We start from the raw sequence: 24,014 nt of genomic DNA, 5'->3' as shown, positions 1-24,014 counted from the left end.
GATGCAAACTGCATTTCGTTGCCCTGTACCTGTGCAATGACAATAAAGTTGAATTCTATTCTATTCTGCTGCCTGTCTTCACTGAGCACATGGTCAGTTGGGGCCATCTTACTCATGTATTCGTGGATGTCTGCTGCCTCATCCTGGACTGTGGTATGGACACCCACCAGTCCCCGGCCTCCTTCCTTCCAGTTAGCATACAGCCTCAGGGTGCTGGACTTGGACTAACATACAGCTATTAATGTCTAAACTACTGGCTGACCAGACCAGAGTTGCCCTGGGACTCAGATGTTTTGTGGAGCTCAAAAGAGAAATACAATCATTTTACTCAGGTTTAAAAACATTTAATTACAAAAACAACTTTAATTTGAATCTCTGGGAGCAAAAAGATTGTTTCTGGTTATACACGTTTTGCTTTCAGTTAAACGTCAGTAACATCCATTACTGATGATGTGTCCCAAATTTTAATATGATCATTTAGATCAGATATTTAATCTCTAAACTTAACCAAGAAAAATGGCAGATTAGCTTGGGTAAAAGAACGAAAGTTGAGGCACATAACGATGCGTGCTGCTGGTAAAGTTTCTGGGCTGCTTTTCCTCATAACAGCCATCCCCCAAGATTTTCTCCATTTAAAGCAATGCATTGTCAGGGGCTGTAACATCTAGTCCTTTTACTGAATAAATTAAGTATTTTGGGTACTGTTGGGTCGTAAACCTGTTTAAGGCTGAATGGACCAATCAGGATGGAAAAGGTGACTCAGATAGTCGAGCCCTGCCCCCTTGTGGTCATTTGGTGGTATCAGCTGGATAAGAAGCAGAATGAAAAACCATGTTTGAAATTAACTGAAGCAGAAAATGAGGTTGTGCACGACTCCAAATGGAGCTGAGGATTTAACATCATTCCTGGACAGGTTTAAACACGCAGACCTGACAGGAAGCCATTTTTCGGTATTTCAATAACTTTAAAATATTTTTCAGTACTTTAAAAATATTCCCTGGTTGTTGTAATACTTCCAGTATAATTTAGTGGAGTGGTTCCACGGAATATTACAGATATTTGAAAAGATCAAAGTACTGAATACCTTAATTACATTTTTTCTTAAACTAATGAATCAGTGTTGTTGTTATTATGGAGTATGCAACTCTCCACAGTCACATAATTTGATGAATGTGGTGGTTGTGTTAGACGTGTCAGCTGTTTCATAGACTCAAACCTTCTCTTACATCATAATCACACATTACTGTTAAAACACTCTGATGTATAATAAAAAAAATAGAAAGTCCCTTTTAAAATTAAAAACAAAAACAAAAAACAACACGTTCAAACTATTAAAACCTAAACATTTCTGATGTTACGATGACCAAAGCAGCACTGCTGGTTTCAGCCTCCTTTAAACACGAGAAATCACATCGCAGCTTCACTTTTCATCTAAAACCTGAAAAGTTAGTTTAAAAGAAAAAAACAAAACAGAAAGAACTCTGTAGCATTTAAAAACAAAGACCAAGTTATTAAAACTAGTTAGAGAAAAGTTGTCCGTCTTGTTGCACAGTAAATATTCTTACACATGGAGATCACGTCATGGAGCAGTGACTCCGTCACAGTCAGCAGTTCTGAACAGTGACTTTAAGAAGACGTGAAAACTTTTACTTTCAAACCTTAGAAAAGCTCTTCGGGCATCGATCTGAAACATCGAACAGCGTGTCACTGAGCGGTTTACTACAATCCTGATCCATCACGGAGACCCTCCACCTGCTCTGGCCTGTATGTACCCGCCTGTGCCCCCCCAATATAAACCTCCAACATTTACCCAAAATGCACTTTGTGAAGTTTACTCAAGTGACTCAGAAACAGATCAAACAACGATGCTTGTTCCTGCTCCCGTGTCCCGTTTACTGTACAAATCAATCAGCTGATTTTCAGCGAGCACTGAGACGTGATGCTGGCGCTAAACGGAGCACAGACTGACGACAAACAGACGCGTCGATGTTTCAGCGTAAAGGCCGACACTTTTGTTTATTCCAGCTTCCAAACAGTTCATCTCAAACATTTTACAGTTTTGGTTTTTTAGTAACAGGCGTCACAAAGTCCACAAACCTGAAGCATCCACCTTTCAAACGTCTCAGCGGGAGTTCAGGCCACGCCTCCGTACTGAGCGTCACAGTGGGGCGTGTCCTCTAACGAGCCACACAGGAAAATAATAATAAGCCATAAAAACCTCGTCAGTGGTCGAACTGAGCAAACCGGTGTTCAGCGGCTGTTTAGTCCGAAGTTCAGGAAACTCGATTCCACGACTGAAACCTTCCACCGCTCGTTTATGATCGACCTCGGTTCTGATCCAGACCTCGGACTTGTGCTGACGGGCGCGTAAAGAAAAGAAGAATTAAAGAGCGGCGAAGTCCAGGATGCACAAACTGAGGAACTGAAACACGGGAGGGAGGCGGGGACGAGTCCTCGCTCGGTCGGGTTTAGCCCTCGTCCAGAGTCACAGTGTTCACACCGACGCCTCTTCATCATCGTCCCGACGTGCCCGCTGCGCTCAGGCCGAACACGTGCCCGTATCACGCCGGATCAGATGCGTCGGGCTGAGCTTCGTTTCCCCCTCAGACTGAAACATGTTCTTCAACAACGCCAGCGCACGACCTGCTGCGACTCTGAGCCGCATCACAGAGAACAAAAGGCTGAAATCAAAGAGTCAGAATGAACGTTTTAAATCAAACGTATTAATGTTTACATGTGTCGAGTTTGCACGAAGGACCGGAAACTGTCACACAAAGTTAAACTAAACACAGGCGGGGAAACATGGCTGCAGGGTCACAGTCAGGAAACACCTTCACCTGCATTCTACCTGAACGCCACCAGAGGGCGACAAATACTTCCAGTCCTACAGAAGTCAGAGGAACCAATGACCTCTGACCTCTGCTCATTTTGGGTCATACTGAATAAATCATCAAGTCTGTAGATTTTGGTCACACCAGGTTTGACAGCAGCCCCGCCCGTGAAACACGGCGTCCCCGCCTCGCTTCTGTTCCTCGGCGACATCGATACATAACAGACAAACAGCCCGGAGCACCTTGAGCATGCTGACAGAAGGGAAAGCGTGAAACGGGCACGTCTGTAACGTGGTCCTCGCAGGAAGTTCAAGCTTCACGTCGCCTTTCACAGGAAAACCTTTATCGGCGCGTCAGCCTGAACAAAAAGCTTCATCCAGACGCTGATCTGTGTCAGAGGAGGGAAATGAGGAGAGGCGGGGAGGGGGGCGTGTAGACGATGTCGGGGGGCGGGTCACCGTCTCTGCTGGCTGTAGACGGGGAAGGCCAGCGTGACGTTGAGCGAGTCGTTGTGCTGGACCAGCGACGTGTGCTGGTAGTGCAGCACCAGCTCCTTCAGCGAGCCGTACAGGTTGTAGGGCTCGGCGAAGCCGTAGCCGGTGCTCGTCTTGTTGATGACGCAGTGCTTCACCTCGCCATCCACCCTGTGGGGGAGAAAGAGAGGTCAGGCTGATGTGCAGCAAACGGGTGAAGAAGAGGAGCAGGAGGAAGATGGAGTGTTGCTTACACCACGGAGCAGGCGTAGCAGCCCGGCTTGCTGCTGTCCCGCACCAGGAAGGTGCCGTCCCTCTTCCCTCGCAGCAGAGACTCCGCCTGGCTGCGGTTGATGTTTCCGAGGCGCCACAGACGCTCGTCGTGATGAGGAAGGTCCTCCTCATCCTCCACCATGCTGTACTCGCTGAGAGGGCGGAGACAGAGGAATGTGAGGAAGCTGCTTTACTCGAGTACTTCTACTTTCCGCTCAGGCTGAGAGCTGCCTGCACTGTGTGGGCTGGTGCCCCCTTGTGTGACCTTTGACCTTTCAGGTAAATTTAACGAGGTTTCTGTGGCTACACAGCGTGACCTGCCATCATCGTTTTACAGTCACACTGAATTCTAAAGGCTGGACTTATCTGTGACTCCTCCTCCTTTGGGTGGAGCAGCTGACGGAGGCTTTGGGCACTAAAACAAACAGTTTGAGCCGCTGGTGCGGTCGGTACTTACTCCTCTGTGGTCTCGTTCTTCAGGCCGAGCCACTCGTTCAGCCTCCTCTGCCGAACGCCTTTCTGAGTCAGCCACCTGTGAACACACGCACAGTTATTAGTCTGTCACACCGGGCGTCACAGTGCTGCGCTCTGGGCGTCACCTACATCAGGTACTGGTCCCTGGTCTTGCGGAGCTGGATCAGGTCCGGTTTGATGCTGTTCATCTTCTTGTCGATCTCTCGGTAGTCGGCCGCCTGCTTCTTCAGGTCCACCTCCAGGTGGCGCTTGCTGTCCACGATCTCGCTGATGCGGGACTTGAGCTTGTCGTAGTTCTCCATGATCCTGCGGAGACGCAGCGGGAGTTCACTGTCACGTGACAAACACGCCGCTGCACGGCGAGCGCGCAGACTCGTCGTCTGGATATAAAAACATTCAGATCAAACTGAGCTGAAGCTCATTTCTGACTCCGAACTTCGTTTACCAGCAGGTGGCTTTCTTCCTGCAGTCTCTGCTGCCATGGCAACCGGCTTCCTTTTAGTGTGTGCTTTCCCCTCAACGAGCTCCATCACAGTTGCCATGGTAGCGGCTTACCTCTGGATCTCCTTGTCGTTTCCCTCCCGGCGAAACTTCTCGATGTACTCTTTGCTGAAGCGCTCCTGAGTCTGACACTGCTCCTCGAAGATCTTTATGGTCTCATTGAACGCCTCGATGGCCGTCCTCTTCATCTGGATCTCCTGATGAGGAGGAGGAAGAGGAGGAATGTTTTATTTACCATAATTTAAATGTAATCATTTTAATTAACTGTAGTCTCTCAGTCCTCTTCTACTCCAGTACTCAGAGTTCCCCGTTAACACCCTTAAATGATCGAGCACTAAAAGTAAAGAATCAGCTCTTTCTTAAAAACCCTGTAAGTATCCTGATCATCACTGTTTGTAGTTCTGTTTGACAAATCTGTAGTTTTATTAGAGAACTTCCTCCGAGCGTACCTGCGACGTTCTGGTGTACTCCTCGTACAGCCTGTCGTACTCTCGGTTCTTCTCCTGGTACTGCAGGTGATACTCGTGCAGCTTCTTCCCCACCGCCTCGATGCTGTCCTCCTTCACCACCTGATCCTGAACGACAACAACGCAGCGGTCAGACGCCGTCGTTAACCAGACGCAGACTCTCAGAGAGCGCGACCCACCTGCTGGTGCTTGGAGACCGGGTAGAGCAGCTTGACGTCCAGTTTGGGGTTGTACTGGGCCAGAGACTCGTGTCTGTAATGGTTGATCAGCTCCACCACCGAGCTGAAGGTCAGGGGGTCGGAGAAGCCGTACTTCCCCTCCCGATGGAATATCTTTATCAGCTTGTTGTTGCCTCCTTTCCTGCAGGTGACGAGAGAACGGAGAGCTGGTCAACTCTGAGCCCGCGGCATCGTCCAGACACAAAGCAGACAGTCGTGCTGTGGACGTTTACTGCACAAACAACAAGACTGTAACTGTGCAAACCACGAAATCTGTAAATCAGCTGGAAGACGTAGAGCCTTGGCCCCCTGGTGGGCAGTGAGGGCGCTGCAGGTGAGCAGCCACAGATCACTGAGAGTAAATTATTTTTATAGGATTTCAAAAATGTGAATTAACGAGTATAAAGTTGTTTAACTTTGTATGAATGTTTTATTCTTACAAGATTAGCAAAGGTTTCATCCTGTTCCACATTCTATTCAACTGTTAATGTCGACTTTCAGCTGAACGTTTCTCTCAGCTTTATTTGAGCCTCGTATCCACGAGTTTTGGCTCTTCCACCCGTCACACCTGTAGATCATTCAGTCTTTACATTTAAACATTATTTAAACGCTTCATTTCTGCTCACTGGATTTTAAACCTGTGTTTGAAAAGCCGGTGATGCACTGAGAGCTTTACCTCAGAGTCAGAGTGTAATCTCCGTGCATCTTGGTGGAGGCGTCTCGGACCAGAAACGTACCGTCGGCCGTGTCCCTCAGCTTCTCGTTCACCTCCTCCCTAAAACGGCAAAAACAGACTCTGCATCACTCCGTACATCCTGCATGTCCTCCCACGGTGTGTGTGTGTGTGTGTGTGTTACCTGGAAATGTCTCCCCAGTACCACTCGGCGTCCTGCAGAACCATGCTGTTGTTGAAACTGGTGGAAGGAGCCGGAGCCGAAGACTTCACAGGTTTAGGAGGTAAAGCTGAAACAGAGAGCGAGGAGGAGGAGTCACACCCGGAGACGGAGCAGTTGTCTTTTTGATGGATGAATAATCAGGCCCCATCTTATCTTAATGACCTTGTAGTTACCGCCCAGTAGCACTCACCCCCATCATCACTAAGTGCTTAGAGCGACTGGTCCTAGCACACTTCAAATCCTGTCTCCCCCCCACCCTGGACCCCCACCAATTCGCATACCGCCGGAACAGGAGCACAGAGGATGCAGTCTCCATCGCACTGCACTCTGTCCTCTCACACCTGGACAACAACAACACCTACGCCAGAATGCTGTTTATAGACTTCAGTTCAGCGTTCAATACAATCCACCCCTCACAACTCATCAGGAAACTGACAGACCTGGGCATCAGCTCCCTCATCTGCAAATGGTTACTGGACTTCCTGACCAACCGCCCCCAACATGAGCAGTGGTTATCCAGCCGGACAACCGCTGCTCATCTACAATCACGATGAACACCGGTGTACCACAAGGCTGTGTGATGAGCCCTTTCCTCTACTCCCTCTTCACTCACGACTGCAGACCTGCTGATGGTTCCAACACCATCATTAAGTTTGCAGATGACACCACGGTGATTGGCCTCATCAGTGACAACGATGAGGCCGCCTACAGGGAGGAGGTGGATCGTCTGGCTGAGTGGTGCGACAGAAACAACCTGCTGCTTAACACCGAGAAGACCAAGGAGCTCATCGTGGACTACAGGAGGAATGCTGACCCACATCCACCCATCCACATTAAGGGGACGGCTGTGGAGCGTGTGAGCAGCTTCAAGTTCCTGGGAGTCCACATCTCCGAGGATCTCACCTGGACGACCAACTGCTCCAAGCTGGTCAAGAAGGCTCACCAGCGCCTCTTCTTCTTGAGGACTCTGAGGAAGAACCACCTGTCCTCAGACATCCTGGTGAACTTCTATCGCTGCACCATCGAGAGCATCCTGACCAACTGTATAACAGTCTGGTACGGGAACTGCTCTGCCTCGGACCGGAAGGCGTTGCAGAGGGTCGTGAAAACTGCCCAGTGCATCGCCGGAGCACCACTTCCTGCCATAAAAGACATCTACAGGAAGCGGTGTCTGAAAAGGGCTGGGAAAATCATCAAAGACCCCAGTCACCCATCACATGGACTCTTCACCCTCCTGCCCTCTGGGAGGCGCCACAGGAGCCTCCGGACTAAGACCACCAGGTACCGGAACAGCTTCTTCCCCACAGCTGTCAGACTCCTGAACTCTGCCTCCTGACATCTGACCCACGTTAAACTCATGGACTGAACATACACACACCCACAATGGACAACTGTACCCTCAAACACAATAATAACATGGACTGAACCACCACTCACAACCACTAGCACTTTATATAGCCTCTGTAGAAACTATCTACACCCTCACTTATCTTAACTGCACTACTGTATAGCTCTGTGTAAATAATCATTCTGTACATTCGATAATCTTTAATCCTACAACTGTTTACAACTTGCATAGTTCCCATTTCTGTATAGCTGTATATCTCAGATTCTGTAAAGTTATTTATTTCATATTCTGTATAGTTTTTCATATTTATATTCATATCCTGTACATAGCTTGTACTCACTACAGCCTGTACATACTTATAGTTATAGAATATTCACAACATACTTCATACCGTGTACATTATAACATACCATAATAGACCCATTTCTGTAATATACTCACATATCTATATTATTGCTAATATATATTGTAATATATCTATATCACTAAAGCACTTCTGGATGGATGCAAACTGCATTTCGTTGCCCTGTACCTGTGCATGTGCAATGACAATAAAGTTGAATTCTATTCTATTCTATTCTAGTACCATATCACCCTATTAGAGCACTTCGCTCTCGCTCTGCAGGCCTACTTGTTGTTCCTAGAGTATTTAAAAGTAGAATGGGAGGCAGAGCCTTCAGTTTTCAGGCCCCTCTTCTGTGGAACCAGCTTCCAGTTTGGATTCAGGAGACAGACACTATCTCTACTTTCAAGATTAGGCTTCAAACTTTCCTTTTTGCTAAAGCATATAGTTAGGGCTGGACCAGGTGACCCTGGATCCTCCACTCCCTCATCCTGGTTTCTTTTAATAGTTTCCATCCTATCCGGTCTTTAAGTCTGACATTATTAGCCGTGTCTGGGCCCAAAGTCAAACGAACACTGCAGCATCACTGAGAGTTACAAACTGTCTTTCATCTGTAATAAAATGATCAGCGTTGCTGCTTTACCAGGTGTAACAATTAAGTTTAACATCCAGGCATCCATGAAAACAGGATTAATGAAGTTTAACAGAGTTAGAAGTTAGCAGGAAGTTAGCTCGCTAGCTTCCACCTAAACATGATATTGCATGTTCTGACTGAGAGACTTCAGAAAATTCAAACGTACAGCTCTGTTATCACTTCCAACATAAATGAAGACAGAAACTAAACAGCAGTGACGTTTGTAGGGTTACTGAAGTTGGGCTAGCTGCTATATAATGATGTGCTACGTGATCGCTAGCGACACAGCTATGTTAGCATAAACACAGTGAAGCTGGAGGACGAACACTAACACTTTTCCACTCGATAAAAATTAACGTGAAGGTTCCTGATGGTTAGAGACAAATGCAATCACATGGCAGGATGCTGTAAACGGGCCAAACTTCAGTCAGGAGAACAGCTGAGATAATCCGTCCACAATACGAGGTTAGTCATTCATATACTGCTGCTGGGCTGGAGTTACAGCAGAAGGGTTTAACCCTTTAAGACCTACCATAGAACCAAGTCCGCCAGAGCTTATATTATATTTTTACATGCTGTGGAGCCATTTTTGGGAGCATTTCAAGTTGCTATACATCAATACAACAATTATAGCCCAGATTTTAATAATATGTATTCATTAAGTGCATAGTAATTACATAAATTGCAAAAAAGTGCAATAAACTACAAAGAAAATTGAAAATCGTTTTTGCTTTTTTAACATATATTTGTAGTTAGAGAAATTTAAGAGGCTTATCCCTCAAAACTGTAAATACAAAAAAGTTGCACAAAATAGTTTCCCACCACAGGAAAATTATTTTGAGTGTCTTCATAGTTTTATTTTTGAAATACACCAATTTTTATACACTGCAGGAAAAACGAAAATAAATATTATACTGCAAATTTGCAAAAAAGCAGCATATGCATCAAAATAAACTATTTCCAGCAGTGCAACATGAGTCCTCAGCATCCCAGAAACGACACAGAAAGTCATAAAGTCAAAGATAACTTTTAAAAAGACCAGTATATGCCCTGAGGCCCTGAGCATAAAAAAGACTACATTTCCGCGAAAATGACGTCACTTCCGGTTTCGGGCAGGTAATGGCGGAAATGCAAAAGTTCGCGCTGACGTCTATTCCAACGTAGGAAGTGTTTTGAACAGCTGATCGGATCGGCAAAGCGTGTTTCTGGAATATTATGTTTTTGTTCCTGCAAGCGCTTTTTATGCAGTTTTTGCAAAGCTTTATGTGGAAGGAAACCGTGACCGAGGACAAGCTGATGGCACAATATGTAAGTACAACTCCTCCGGTTTCATATGCAAAAAAAGTTTTTGCGCTAGCTTACGTGGTTGCAGAGCTACCGGGATTTAAAAATAGTTACGCATAACAGAGCGTGCCCGCTCCGATCGGCTGTAAAGGGTTAAACATTGAGCTTTCAAACTATTAGCAGCAATAAAAACAGGGATCACTGACTGTTTTTAGGGACTTTTTGAGATTAAATAGAACAAGATACAAAACATGTTAAAAACACAACAGCTTATTAAACGCAGAGTAGTTTGGGCCTGGAAGCAGGTTTCATCACGTCATCACTTAAAGAGCGGATTAAAGGAGTTCTTCCTTCCCACTGTCACCAAATGCTCCTGGGTGAGTTTCTCTCATGCTGCAGAGCAGCAGTGGGCAACTCCAGGCCTCGAGGGCCGCTGTCCTGCTGGTTTTAGCTCAATGATCTCACTTTGGGTCAACACACCTGAATCAGATGATTAGTTCATTACCAGCCTCTGGAGAACTTCAAGACATGTCGAGGAGGTGGTTTAGCCGTTTGACTCAGTTGTGCTGGATCTAAGACCTGCAGGACAGCGGCCCTCGAGGCCTGGAGTTATCTACCGCTGCTGTAGAGTCTGTACTACATGAAACACTGTGAGGTTGTGCTGTTGGGAACCGGTGCTCTCCTCCTCACAGCGTCACCTGTTCTAAAGTCACACCACCAGGGGGCGCTAACAGGTGAGCATTTGAGTGAACAGAAAGTATTTAAACCTTTGTTAAAACAAACATCCTGCGACTGTTGATTTATAGGCGCTCACTGACTCTGACGTTCACCCTGATGTCAAAGGTATCTGCAGTCATGTGACACATCAGTGACTGATGAGGGGAGGGGGGAGGAATCACTTTGTTGTGCAGACTATATCGAAGAAACCACAACTAACCAGCAGTGTGACCCACAACCCAAAGAAAGAACAGTGGGACTGTGTGAGCGTGTGCGCTGGCGGGGCTTTTAAAGCTCCACGCCAGATTTAGGGACGCGTCTTCATCTGATAGCACAACCAACAGAAACCTCAGCGACGTGCCGGCAGCACGGAGGAGCCTCCTCACTGAGAACAGGCGCTGCACAAACACCTGTGCACCTGCTCCACACGTCACCGGCTGCAGCAAAGTGAGCTCCGTCTGACACCATGTTTAAATCAGGCAGCAACAGGGCGGAGTCTAAAGGGGGCTCGGGGGGTACCAGACCCCAACTGTTTCAAGGCTTTAGTAACTTTATTTTCAAGATTCAGATTCACATAAATATGAACAAAATGTTTATTAAATTGTCTTAATAACTGAAAATTATTCTTAACATTGATTAAGTATTTATATTAACTATTAATTATTAACACCAGCAGGAAACGTTGCATCACAGCAGAGAGTAAAACTGAGAATGTCGATGTTCTTCAACACGCACACACACACACACACACACACACACACACACACGTCAGAAATCCTTCACACTTCATTTTGTCTGAACTCTACATGTAAACAGCGACAGCGTTTAGATTCTTTGCAGGTTCATATTTATTATTTCTCATTAATGAGATATTTAGTATTTCTTATGCAAATACTCGATTATTCGACTGAATACTCGAGTACTAAAATAACAGAGCATATTAGGACCGAGCTGTAGAGTAACCATTTCGTTTGTTGAAGAGGAAGTGAAACTGAGCTTTTGGTCACTCACAAATAAAAGTGACAGCACGCTGCGTTCAGCCCATCCGGCCTGAAAACAGCAGCCTCCAAATCGACTGTCTGCTTCACCAAAATAAAGTTCAACACGTTTCATGTTTCTCTGAGGAACACCTCGCCCTCTGACTGAAGCTTCACTTTCTGCTCAACTGAACAGCAAGTGAGTCTGAGCTTTTAGAGGAGGCGCACAGAGAGGAGGCGCACGGGGAGGAGGCGCACGGGGAGGAGGCGCACGGGGAGGAGGCGCACGGGGAGGAGGCGCACGGGGAGGAGGCGCACGGGGAGGAGGCGCACGGGGAGGAGGCGCACGCCATTGATAACAAGTGAAAACCAGAGCTTTGCAGCACAAAACACCTGAAACTAAACTAAGCGTCGGAGCAGTTTCTCGGAGCTCGCCGCGTCTCGTGGCCATTTTTAGGTCTGAACTTTGAGCTCAGATCAGGTTTGACACCATTTTTCTTTCTCACGCGTGGCAGGAAATCGCTTCAGACGCATCTGCGCTTCGGGAAACACTCCGACACTCGCTCTGGTGAAATCACCACGAGATGAAGTGCGGGGTCATCGTGTGCCGACTCCTGAAGCACACAGCGACGTCACATTTTTAACCTCGACTCCATCGGACACCTGCATTCACACCGCCGGGTTGAGCCTGAACACGCTGACTTTGGGTGGGATGACGAGAACATCAGGAATAACATGGAAACACATTTTGAGGCTTCACAGCAAACAAACTTCCAGCTGCTGATGCAGATGTTTAACCCGACACAGGTTTAGTCTCGCCGCCGCGGCCATCTGATCAGGCGCTGCTCCCTCCAGGTGGGGGTTTGACTCCTACCTGGGCTCTGCATGTTGATGTAGCAGAGGATCTTGTCTCGTCCCCTCAGCGCCTCGGCCCTGCCTCCCTCCTCTCGCTCCATGTCGGCCCCTAAACCGTCACCTGTCGAGTCCTCAGAAACGAACGGACGCCCGGCTCTCATGTCCCGCTGCTTTCAGCCCGTTCGGCCGCCAAAAATCTGACGTCATCTCAGCTACATCTTCATTTTCGGTCACCTCGCTCGACTCGGGCCTGCTGGACGTGGCTTCGCTCTGCACCTGCAGCTCTGCTCCGCCTCCACGGCCTCAAAACCTCCTTTTTTATTTTTCCAGCTCGCCGTCCGCGGCTCGGAGACGTTTCCAAACGACGCAACTTTCTCCCGTCCGTCTCTCTCTCCCTCTCTCTCGCAGTCTCGGTTCAAAGCTCAGGAGAGCAGCTTGGAGATGTGTGACATCACCGATGGCTCCAGCCAATCCTGTGATGGCAGTGATATCACCAAGGCAACACCCCCCTCCTCCCTCCCCTCTTCGTCTGCTGCATCTCTCACTCTGTGGACGGGTGATGTCATCGTTTCAGCTGCTGACCGGCTGACTCAGAGCCGAGCAGAGTGGATGGATGAGTCGATGGATGAGTGACTAACGCAGTCAGAGCTGCTCGTTGACCCACTTAACTGACCCAGAGACAAACGCCAGCGATCATGTGTGCTTCTTTAAATCAGCTGATTCAGGCTTTAAATATTCCCTCCCGTCACATCTGAGAGGTTTGATCTGCTGAAACCTTCCATTTCTCTCCAAATCCATCTTTCCTCTGTTACCCGCAGCACCCGATGCTTCAGCCAATCATCATCCTGAAATAACAAAACAAAGAAAAAAAAACTCCTTCCTTCCTTAATGGGACAGGAATGAGCTGCAGAATTCCTGAACCCCCAAAATGGCAAATGTATGACAGAAATCCTGCCGAAGAGCCAATCATCTGCTTTCTAACAGCCAATCACGTGTGCCGGTGCACACGTGAGGACCAATGTTAACAACAGCTGCCAACAACGATCCAGAGGAGTGAGGCCGTAATTACACCGCGACACATTATAAAGTAAGCATGAAATAATAACAATAATAAAGACAAAACAGACGTTCGGTGCTCTGGGTCATCCTCGCTGTGAAAAACATGAAACAGGAAGTTCTGGAACCACCCGTGAGCTGCGCTGCTTTCATCACGAGCATAATTTCAACCGTTTCCACCGTCTGCTGAACAAAAGTACCAGACTGTACCTCAGCACAGGCTGATCACTTCCTGTCACATCTTAACCCAAAGGCCTCACAGATGTTGCCAAAGTAACCGCGAGCTTAAACGGCGCCTGATTCTTCTGTACGACGTGTAAAATGTAAAAACAAACCTGTCGTTCGACAGTGTGAGGACGGCGCTCAGGCCTCAGAACGCTCTAAACACTCTTGGATCTGCGTGATGTCAGAGAGGATGGATAAGCCCCACCTACTTCATGTTCACGAGGAGCAGCCAATCGGGAGAAAGGCATCCCTGATCATCTTAAAGGAGGAGGAGCCAAAACAACTTGAGTGTAAGAGAAAGGAGGATAATTTTTGGACTTCAGCAGAGTCCGAGAATAAAACTGTGGAGCTGGAAATGAGCCACAGTGGTCAGGCTGAGAGCTTCAGCACTTCCCTGAGTGAAACCAAAGCCTCGTGCAGTCTTTACCAATAAACCCCGTCATCAAATCTTTGTTGCTGCACTTTTTCAGACTCATCTTTCCACCGCCGTCTCATCTGAACCGTTCGATTGAGCAACAGCTGTGCGTGACAGACTAAACGTGACGGCTGAGAGCAACCATACGGGAGTTTCACACACATGCACATCAACGCTCAGCCACTCGAACACAGGCAGGTGTGTTACCTGGTGCGGCCTGGTTCATGTTGAGCTCGCTGGTTATCAGAACCTCCAGGACCTGAACCAGAGGATCCAGACCCGACTCAGACCTGAACACAGAGACAACATCATCAGTGCCGTTAACAAAATGGGTCAAAGGTTTTCTCTGCTTCATCTTATTAATCATCATTAATCATCACACTTCCTGTGAGTGTGGCCTCAAATATGTGCATGTGCCAGGACCTGCGAGCAGCTCACATCCTTCCTGCCATCAGTGACTCCCTGAACCAGAGCAGCGTGACCCATCGAAGCGAAGCTTCAGGCCTCAGGGTTTGCAACACGACAACCTTAACTCTCTCCATGTTAGCTGCTCTTACGAGTCATAAAATGTGTTATGAAACATTCCTTCAACTTAGTATGGAAAAGAAAATAAAGTCTGTATAAATAACCCGTCACGTGTGTGTGTGTGTGTGTGTGTGTGTTAATAACCCGTCACGTGTGTGTGTGTGTGTGTGTGTGTTAATAACCCGTCACGTGTGTGTGTGTGTTAATAACCCGTCACGTGTGTGTGTGTGTGTTAATAACCCGTCACGTGTGTGTGTGTGTGTTAATAACCCGTCACGTGTGTGTGTGTGTGTTAATAACCCGTCACGTGTGTGTGTGTGTGTTAATAACCCGTCACGTGTGTGTGTGTGTGTGTTAATAACCCGTCACGTGTGTGTGTGTGTATTAATAACCCGTCACGTGTGTGTGTGTGTATTAATAACCCGTCACGTGTGTGTGTGTGTATTAATAACCCGTCACGTGTGTGTGTGTGTGTGTGTATTAATAACCCGTCACGTGTGTGTGTGTGTGTGTGTTAATAACCCGTCACGTGTGTGTGTGTGTGTGTGTTAATAACCCGTCACGTGTGTGTGTGTGTGTGTGTGTGTTAATAACCCGTCACGTGTGTGTGTGTGTGTGTTAATAACCCGTCACGTGTGTGTGTGTGTGTGTGTGTGTTAATAACCCGTCACGTGTGTGTGTGTGTGTGTGTGTGTTAATAACCCGTCACGTGTGTGTGTGTGTGTGTGTTAATAACCCGTCACGTGTGTGTGTGTGTTAATAACCCGTCACGTGTGTGTGTGTGTTAATAACCCGTCACGTGTGTGTGTGTGTGTTAATAACCCGTCACGTGTGTGTGTGTGTGTTAATAACCCGTCACGTGTGTGTGTGTGTGTGTGTTAATAACCCGTCACGTGTGTGTGTGTGTGTGTGTTAATAACCCGTCACGTGTGTGTGTGTGTGTGTGTGTGTGTGTGTGTGTGTGTGTGTGTGTGTGTGTGTGTGTGTGTGTGTGTGTGTTAATAACCCGTCACGTGTGTGTGTGTATTAATAACCCGTCACGTGTGTGTGTGTATTAATAACCCGTCACGTGTGTGTGTGTATTAATAACCCGTCACGTGTGTGTGTGTGTTAATAACCCGTCACGTGTGTGTGTGTGTGTGTGTGTTAATAACCCGTCACGTGTGTGTGTGTATTAATAACCCGTCACGTGTGTGTGTGTGTTAATAACCCGTCACGTGTGTGTGTGTGTGTGTGTGTTAATAACCCGTCACGTGTGTGTGTGTGTATTAATAACCCGTCACGTGTGTGTGTGTGTGTTAATAACCCGTCACGTGTGTGTGTGTGTGTGTGTTAATAACCCGTCACGTGTGTGTGTGTGTGTGTGTGTTAATAACCCGTCACGTGTGTGTGTGTGTGTGTGTGTTAATAACCCGTCACGTGTGTGTGTGTATTAATAACCCGTCACGTGTGTGTGTGTGTGTGTTAATAACCCGTCACGTGTGTGTGTGTGTGTATTAATAACCCGTCACGTGTGTGTGTGTGTGTATTAATAACCCGTCACGTGTGTGTGTGTGTGTGTTAATAACCCGTCACGTGTGTGTGTTAATAACCCGTCACGTGTGTATTAACAGCTGTAGATCACTGACCCGGCTGTCTGTCTGAACAGCAGCGGGCTGAAGCTCTCGGCGAGGTTTCGGGGGCTCAGCTGGTTCCTGGAGCCGTGCAGGCACAGTCGGGCCAGGTGTCTAACCACGCTGAGCAAGGTCAGCCCATACTGGGCGGGGCAAGTTGGCGAGCTGGCCACGCTCCGCAGCAACTGGGCGCACTCCTCTAGGTCTCTGACCTCTGAAAGCAGGAACAGGAAACAGGACAGAAGTGTGAACAAACTACCAGATGCGGTGTGAAAGAGGGAGACGGGGGCGGGATCGTGGGGCTTCTTCTGACCTTGAACGGCGTGGATCATGTCGGCCTGCAGCGAGGCTGGCAGGACGGGACCGGGGAGATCCTGCAGGAACCGGACCACCCCGTCACACAGGGACGGGGCCTCCAGCTGCTCCAGGTCTGAAAACAAACACATCAGTTTAAGCAGAGATTTCACGATGCAGTCGCTCTGTAATTCACAGGTGAAAACACGCCCTCCTCACCTGCGTCTGCGAGCTGCTGCGTGTCCACGCCGCCGCCGCTGAGGCTGCGATACAGGCCGGGGCTGTCCAAACCTGCAGCAACACACGCATGTTACAAACACCAGCTGAAGACTTCGTCAGATCAATATTTCAAACTTCACACTCAGTTTGCTTTATGTTCAACCTGACATGAGGAACATAGTTTAGAGAGAAGTATTATGAGCTCCTAAACTGAAGCTGGGTCTAATGAAGTGTCCACAAATGCATTTCTGACAACTCTGCAGAACTGTGAACAAGTTCCTACAGACTGAAAGTCACGAAGCTTCAAATGTTCAGTTTAAATGCTGGAAAACACCAACGCAGTGACATCAGAGTGAAGGAAGAAAAGGTCAGAATAAAGCTGTGAATGCATCTGAAGGGTTAGTGTGCCGTTTGCAGATGTAGGCGTCTCGAAGCTTCAGAAGAACAACAAAGATAAACTTTGAAACCAGACGCAGAGACGGGAACTGGTTGGAAATCCACGTCAGTGTGTTCGGTACCTTTGGTCTCTATGGCCTCCATCAGTCTGCTGAGGAGGGGCGGGGCCGTGTCCGGGGGTCCGAACTGCTCGGGGAGGTCCGGCAGCACGAGACCTGAAGAAGAACAAACAGCACACGCAAGATTTCAACTCAAAAGTCAAAGTAATAAGATTCATAACGAGACATTGATCTCCCTCCCTTAACCTTTATGATGTCATAAAGTATACAAGGAAACCGGGGGGGGACTAAAATTATGGAGGAGGAAATGAGAGCATATAACAGCTTTTACTTTGAAAGGATGTAGGCAACAGGAAGCTGAGTGAGCAAAACAGTTCTGTGAAACACGCAGGTAACAACAATAATCAGGATTCTGCTGCCAGCAGCTTTAACCACAGCGCGCACAAACACACAGCGCGCGCACACACACACTTCCTGTGCTCTGTGAGGCGGGTGGCAGCAGATCTGTTCACTCAGCAACCGCAGCCCTGACTCAACCCGAGGTAGGTGGGTGTGTGTGTGTGTGTGTCTGTGTGTGTGTGTGTCTGTTAGTGTGCGTGTGTGCGTGTCTGTTAGTGTGTGTGTGTGCGTGTCTGTTAGTGTGTGTGTGTGCGCGTGTCTGTTAGTGTGTGTCTCTCTGAGGAGTGTATCAGGACGTGAGCGTCTCTAATCTGCTCGAGTCTTCTCAGGCTCTAGCTTGCAGGTGCAGGGTCGTCACACACACAGGTGTGTGCTGTTGCTCTGTTGAGGAAGCAGCTGAAGGAACCTGAATCACTGAGCGAGCGATCGGGCTGAAACCTTTCAGTTTCTTCAGGGCAGAGCGACAAAAACAAGTTTCAGTGTCGGTTTACAGATTTCACGGCTCCCTCTTTCAGGCTTTCGGCTGGTCCCAGATCAGAATCTGTTCTGGCTCCATGTGACGGCGAGCATCACGTCTACCTCGAACTGAAGGTTTAAGGAAGCTAACGTGTTCCGTGACCGTGGCGTTTGGATGTTGTGCAGAGTGGTTGCTGTGGTAACAGCTGACAGGGATCAGGCTGTTTCAGATTCTTAGTTGTTGAGTTTGCAGTTGTGAGATCACGAAGCTGGGATCGGAGCACTGCACCCGCAGGAGGCGACGCCTGTGTGACGCTTCCCTGCCGACCTCCTCGACCCGCCCGAGGAAACAATATAAACAAGAAATAGCAATAATTTACATTTTTATTTACTCGCTTTATTATTTACTGTCTTCATTCTCTTGCCGTCTTCCCGTGCATCGTTTTAATTAGATCTGCTGCACAGCTGATCGTCTCTGAATCTGCATTTTTACGCCAGCTTTTCTTCTTCTTCTATAAAATCAGCAGAAAATACATGATGTGTTTGTTTTAGCAGCCTGATGTTTCTCATCTACATCGCTGTGCTCACTGGTTCATAAACTGGGGAACTGGTTTCTGCTGCTGTGCTGGGATGTTGGGACGGCTGACGCTCGAGCTCAGTGTGCTTTTAAAACATAAGCACTTCCTCTCAGAGCGCTTTTATACAACCCTGTGTGACACCAGGAGGACGGCTCCACATCGTGTCATGCAGGCACGTCGGCCTCTTTATTTGGCCTGACGTATATGACAAAATTCAATAACATGTTTAAAAAATGGAAAAGGGTGGAGTGCCCACTCCGGGTCGGGGATGAGTTCCTGCCCCAAGTGGAGGAGTTCAAGTATCTCGGGGTCTTGTTCGCGAGTGATGGGAGAAGGGAGCCGGAGATCGACAGACGGATTGGGGCTGCAGCTGCAGTAATGCGGACGCTGCACCGGTCCGTCGTGGTGAAGAGGGAGCTGAGTGTAAAAGCGAAGCCCTCAATTTACCGGTCGATCTACGTCCCTACCCTCACCTATGGCCACGAGCTGTGGGTAGTGACCGAAAGAACGAGATCGCGGATACAAGCGGCAGAAATGAGCTTCCTCCGAAGGGTGGCTGGCCTCTCCCTTAGAGATAGGGTGAGAAGTTCGGCCATCCGGGAGGGGCTCAGAGTAGAGCAGCTGCTGCTCCACATCGAAAGGAGCCAGCTGAGGTGGTTCGGGCATCTGACAAGGATGCCCCCTGGGCGCCTCCTGGGTGAGGTGTTCCAGGCATGTCCCACCGGGAGGAGGCCCCGGGGCAGACCCAGGACACGCTGGAGAGATTATATCTCTCGGCTGGCCTGGGAACGCCTTGGTGTTCCCCCGGATAAGCTGGAGGAGGTGGCTGGGGAGAGGGAGGTCTGGGCCTCTTTGCTTAGGCTGCTGCCCCCGCGACCCGGCCCCGGATAAAGCGGATGAAGATGGATGATGTTTAAAAAAAACACGTTTAACAGTTTCAAAAAAAACAAAAAGCAACTCTAGAAGCAAACGAGCTGGTTTGAAGCAAACTAGTCACACAGTTGAACCAAAGTGGAGTCGAAACCTGTAATCTACGACTTCTGTTTGCAGCTTCGTCACTCGTATCAAACACCAGACAAGTCCTGTGTGAACGACTACATGACAGATAATTAGGATGGTCCATGGTTGCTGTTCAGGTTTTAAAAGTTGGACAAGTTTCAGCAGGATTGGACGTGGGTAACAAACTACAAGCATCTGAGCGACTTTACTCACCCTCTGACTCTGAGTCGGCCCTCACCGACGCTGCAGATGGGGGCCTGGGTGGGCGGGGCTTCGGGGTGGGTGGAGACATCCGCTTCCTGCCGACAAACTCCACATACGTTCCCGGGAAGTCGCCTTTTTCCTGTCGTACACGAATCGAAGATCGCAGATGTGAGAATCATATAAAGTCAGTAACGATCATTTTTTGGAGGCTAGTTTGGGTCACACAGCAGAAACGCTACGAGCGTTCCCGTTAATCCCACCATCATTCTAACAGACTGGACCGAACGTGAAGGTCAGAAAACCTGAGCTCCTCGCTCTGACCCCACACCGAGGGGCTCCTCGGTGTGGGGTCAGAGCGAGGAGGATGTGGGATGCAGAGCTGTTTGTGGAGTTTCGTGATGACGGAGCCGTGCAGCTACGCCGCTCCTCCACTTTTACTTCAGCTTCGTTTTCTCTTTGCATCACCGAAAAGAAGCCGAGAGGAAACGCAAGTAAAATATCTCACTTTGACGAGTCAACACGGAGCATTTCCTCCATCACATGTGCTAATAGAGCGAGTGCTTCACTGACTGCAGGATTTATTGGAAGCGCTGCTGCAGGAGTTGTGACTGAACGAGCTGCACCAGGGTTCAGTCTGCACAGCAGCTTTTAAATGAACAAAGACGCCCAGACTGAGCTCTGCCTCACATCTCTGTGTGTTAGAGGTGATTAGCCTATCACAGAGCTTCCACTGCTGTAACCTTTGATGTCACCACATCAGCTCTTTCACAGAGACGGCCAGCAGAGCCAAAAAGACTCCAAAATAAAGACTAAGAACTTCTATTACTTTCTTCTGCTAAAAGAAGAGCTTCCTGTGACGGGAGAGGTTCGTGCGGTCTGAAAGCACTTCCTGTCTCTGCTGCGGCATCGTACCTGTGTGGTTTCGTTGAAACCAGGCAGCCAGCCGATTTCCGACGGCCGTTCTTCGGCTCCGTTGGTGCAGCCGAGCGCCAGCAGCGCCCCCTTAGTGACCAGCAGCACGTCCCCGACGTGCAGGTCGATGTCCTCCTCCCTCTCCTTCTTGTAGTCGTAGAGCGCTCGGTACTGAAAGCCCTCCGAGCTCATCCTGACTCAAGTATGGCTTCACGAAAACTAACAAAACAGCTCTGAGTGAAAAAATATGAACATAGGTTTGAGTCCGTGTCCTGAGGGGGTCTAAAGAGGAGAATCCACGTGGACGCGCGTCTCCCCTGTCTCCATGTTGGTCCGCCACAGTCCTGTCATCCCTCCAGGCCGAGCCGCAGCCGCTCGATCAGCGCGTCCTCGCGGTTCATGAACAGCAGTCTCAGCAGAGGTAGCGGCCACATCTGTGGAGGCGACGGGTCACCTGAGAGACGAGAGGTCAAAGGTTACATATGAGTGTGAGGAACGCGATGCGGCAGAAGACGCTTTCATCATTTAACGAGCAAAAGCTCCAAAACAAAAATGCTTTTTCTACACAGTCTGTACCTAATAAACTGCTCCCCGAGCGTTTATTCAACCTTTAAAACGAGGAAGAACCAACTTCCTGTCAGTTTATTCGTTGGTTCTGCTGCAGTGCTGGGTTTCCCCCAGGAAGCAGCTCAGCCACCACAGCGAGCCGCTGTCATTCCCGCTGCCTCGGATCTCAGAGTCCGTCGGAAAACATCAGCACTTAAACACAAAGCTTCAGATCTTCATGAATATCCTCGTGTCTTCATGATGCTCTCCGTTAGTGCGCAGCCAGGAGAACTCACTGTGGGTTATTTTAATAACCAACCGTTTAAATCAGGGCTGTCAAACATGCAGAAACAGGACACACATGAAGTGACTTCCTGTCCTTTAAATGACTTCATATGAAGGCAACATGAACAGTGTTACAGACGTGTGAGGGATGTCAAACTAATGCGCACACGCATGTCTGCAGTTTGTTACACAGGAGCACACTGACAGCTGCCACGTGTGCGCAGAGAGTGTGTGTGTGATGGTTCAATGAAAGGATTCAGTCAAGTTTGCAGTTTTGCTTTTCATACAATATTAGAAATTTTAAAAAAAAAACAAAACTACATTTCCTGGAGTTTCCCTGTTTGCTTTGTACTGCTTGAACACTGAGCTGTGCTCACATGACACCACAGTGCGAGCAGCGGCTCACAGCTCGTTTACGTTATGATCTACACGGTTGTTTTATTTAAAAATATAATTTATGTTTTTATGATGTAAATAATATAATATGCAAGTTATTCCAATCCTATTAATAAAAGAAAACGGTACAAAGACAATGAGACATTTTTAAGTTCTGTAACACGTTTCACCGAAGCTGTGAGCATCAGACATGACTCCACGCCACGAGCCTCAGAAACCTCCGAGTGCTTCAGCGAGTCACGGCCGGCTGCAGTTTTGTGCTTAAACACAGACTCTCTCTGAAAAAGACGCCAGAGCAGGTCGAGCGTCACCTGCCTCCTCACACCGGCACCGCCTGATGGAGCAGATGGTTCAGCTTTAATGAGGCCTTCACCCAACCCCCACCCCGTCAGGGACGCTGGCTGTGAACTGAGTGCTGATGACCTGCAGCATCCATCACTTCCACCCAGACCTCAGACTTTGATTGGTCAGACTGGAGGACAGGTGCATCGGCTGCGGTCAGAGAAGGCGGCGCCATGCGTGAACACCATCATTAAGGCCATCACCAGACCATCAAAATAAAAGCTTTCAGATAAAAGCTGCTGCTGACAGCTCCTGTTATAACTCAGACACTCCAGGTCTTCATCAGGCGCCTCATCATCATCATCATCGCTATAATAAATTCTTTTTTTCGAGGATTTCACAACTTTTCTCATTTCTGAAGAATGTGGATGTATAACAGTAAAAATGAGACAACATTGTTATTATGCAAACAAAGCCTCATTTTCCACAGTGGTTCACCTTTATGTTTATTTATGAATCGCGTGACAAAAATCATCTGAGGATTACTATTATTATTATTATTATTATTATTATTATTATTATTATTATTGTTGTTAAGCTGTAAATAACTGTAGCTTAAATCCAACCACAGAAATGAAACGTGTTTAGTTTTTGATCATTTAAATGTAAAAATCGCCTCCAGTTAATCCACAAACTGCGTTCTGTTCACAGACGTTTATAATGATCACGTGATTCGGAGCTGGAGAGCTCAAATTTTAATTTTGAACTTCGGAATTTGTGAAAAATATTTCTGGCATTAAATCCTAACATAAAACATGAAAATAAGAACTGAGAATAATAAACTGGGACAACAATGAGTTACACGCCTGTGGATGCTGCACAACACTTTAACAACATCAGCAGAAGAAGTCCCTGCTGACGTTTAACAGTCAGACACTGAACCAATAATCAGAAACAGATTTGATGCCTTTAGTTTCCCGTGTGGCTGAAAAAGGTTCACTCCGAAAACACAAAGCCCGAAACTGAGGAGCTGGAATCGGAATTTCGCCAATTTCTCTTCAATCATTAATCGACCGATAATTTTTTTTTAAAAAAAGTCGTTTAACGAATTTTAATTAGTTCAGGTTCAAGCGGACATGCGTTAAGATTTAATTTAAATAAACTGGAATTTCTGGATAAATTGACGTATAAATGAAAAAGCGACGACATTTAAAAATGCTAATAATTATAAAATACACACAATATACAAAAATACAAACATACACACCAAACAGAGAACATTTGTCGGGTTTTAAAGGTACTTTCGTCACTCAAAGAGCAGAAAAGGAAGAAAAACCCACTTTAAGGGGACTTTCCACCTCGCGGGGTTTATCCCACAGAGCCTAAAACCAAACACTTTGACTTTATTTTAGCCACATGAAATCTTAATCGATACAGAGTTTAAGTAAAGCTCCCAGAAGCTGTAAAACAGCATCAGGAGCAGCTTTCAGACGATGGATCCCCTCAGGAAACGGGAAACGACAATGCATGCCAGCGCTAGCTTAGCCACCTAGCTTCAGACGCTCAAACGTCTCACCTTTATTTCTTGATGTTTCACCAATAAAAGCCTCCAACAGCACGAGCAGCGGGCGCCATGACGAAGCAGTGAGGGCACACGACCTCCTGATGGAGTTCAAAGCTGAGACGTGCCGCTGTTTTATCGATTATTTCCCAGATGAAGACACTCGTGCTTCGTCCGTCTGTATTACAGCAGGGAGACAGGTGTCAAGTGCGCGTGACAGACAGAGGTTCCGGTACGGGCTTTCAAAATAAAAGGAACTTTTACAGCGCGAAGAATCGGCGTAAAAGTTCAATTTAACCGTAA

At 47.7% G+C, this 24,014-nt stretch overlaps 1 protein-coding gene across 2 annotated transcripts; it reads right to left on the bottom strand.

Annotated features, from left to right (window-relative positions):
- Window positions 1-1,989: 1,989 nt before the first annotated feature.
- On the bottom strand, window positions 1,990-23,936 carry LOC101481450 (phosphatidylinositol 3-kinase regulatory subunit alpha). Of its 2 annotated transcripts, XM_014412456.3 has the most exons (17): window positions 23,727-23,936; window positions 20,642-21,095; window positions 19,739-19,868; window positions 17,157-17,249; window positions 16,639-16,710; window positions 16,439-16,555; window positions 16,141-16,339; window positions 14,195-14,277; window positions 6,095-6,200; window positions 5,914-6,012; window positions 5,199-5,379; window positions 5,002-5,127; window positions 4,607-4,749; window positions 4,181-4,357; window positions 4,035-4,109; window positions 3,559-3,729; window positions 1,990-3,475 (listed from the first exon to the last, which is right to left on the bottom strand). In XM_014412456.3, the coding sequence occupies exons 2-17, from the start codon at window positions 20,831-20,833 to the stop codon at window positions 3,286-3,288; spliced, it is 2,154 nt and encodes a 717-aa protein (XP_014267942.1). In that variant the 5' UTR covers window positions 20,834-21,095; window positions 23,727-23,936; the 3' UTR covers window positions 1,990-3,285. The 2 variants fall into 2 exon arrangements, with proteins under 2 accessions (XP_014267942.1, XP_014267943.2); XM_014412457.4 differs by lacking the exons at window positions 14,195-14,277; window positions 16,141-16,339; window positions 16,439-16,555; ... (3 more) ...; window positions 20,642-21,095; window positions 23,727-23,936 and adding an exon at window positions 12,311-12,717.
- Between the last annotated feature and the right edge of the window lie 78 nt (window positions 23,937-24,014).

This window comes from Maylandia zebra, linkage group LG12 (genome assembly GCF_041146795.1).
Source record: "Maylandia zebra isolate NMK-2024a linkage group LG12, Mzebra_GT3a, whole genome shotgun sequence".
Taxonomy (NCBI): domain Eukaryota; kingdom Metazoa; phylum Chordata; class Actinopteri; order Cichliformes; family Cichlidae; genus Maylandia; species Maylandia zebra.
Note: the sequence above shows the minus strand (reverse complement) of the source record. Positions and strands in the feature narration are given on the sequence as shown.

Bases quoted from the DNA above. Each gene is read 5' to 3' on its own strand.
- LOC101481450 (XM_014412456.3), bottom strand. From the start codon at position 20,833: ATGAGCTCGGAGGGCTTTCAGTACCGAGCGCTCTACGACTACAAGAAG. The intron at 4,358-4,606 runs GTAAGCCGCTAC...GCGTCTCCGCAG, and splicing joins AACGACAAGGAGATCCAGAG to GATCATGGAGAACTACGACA. The intron at 3,476-3,558 runs GTAAGCAACACT...TCTCCCCCACAG, and splicing joins TGCTACGCCTGCTCCGTGGT to GGTGGATGGCGAGGTGAAGC.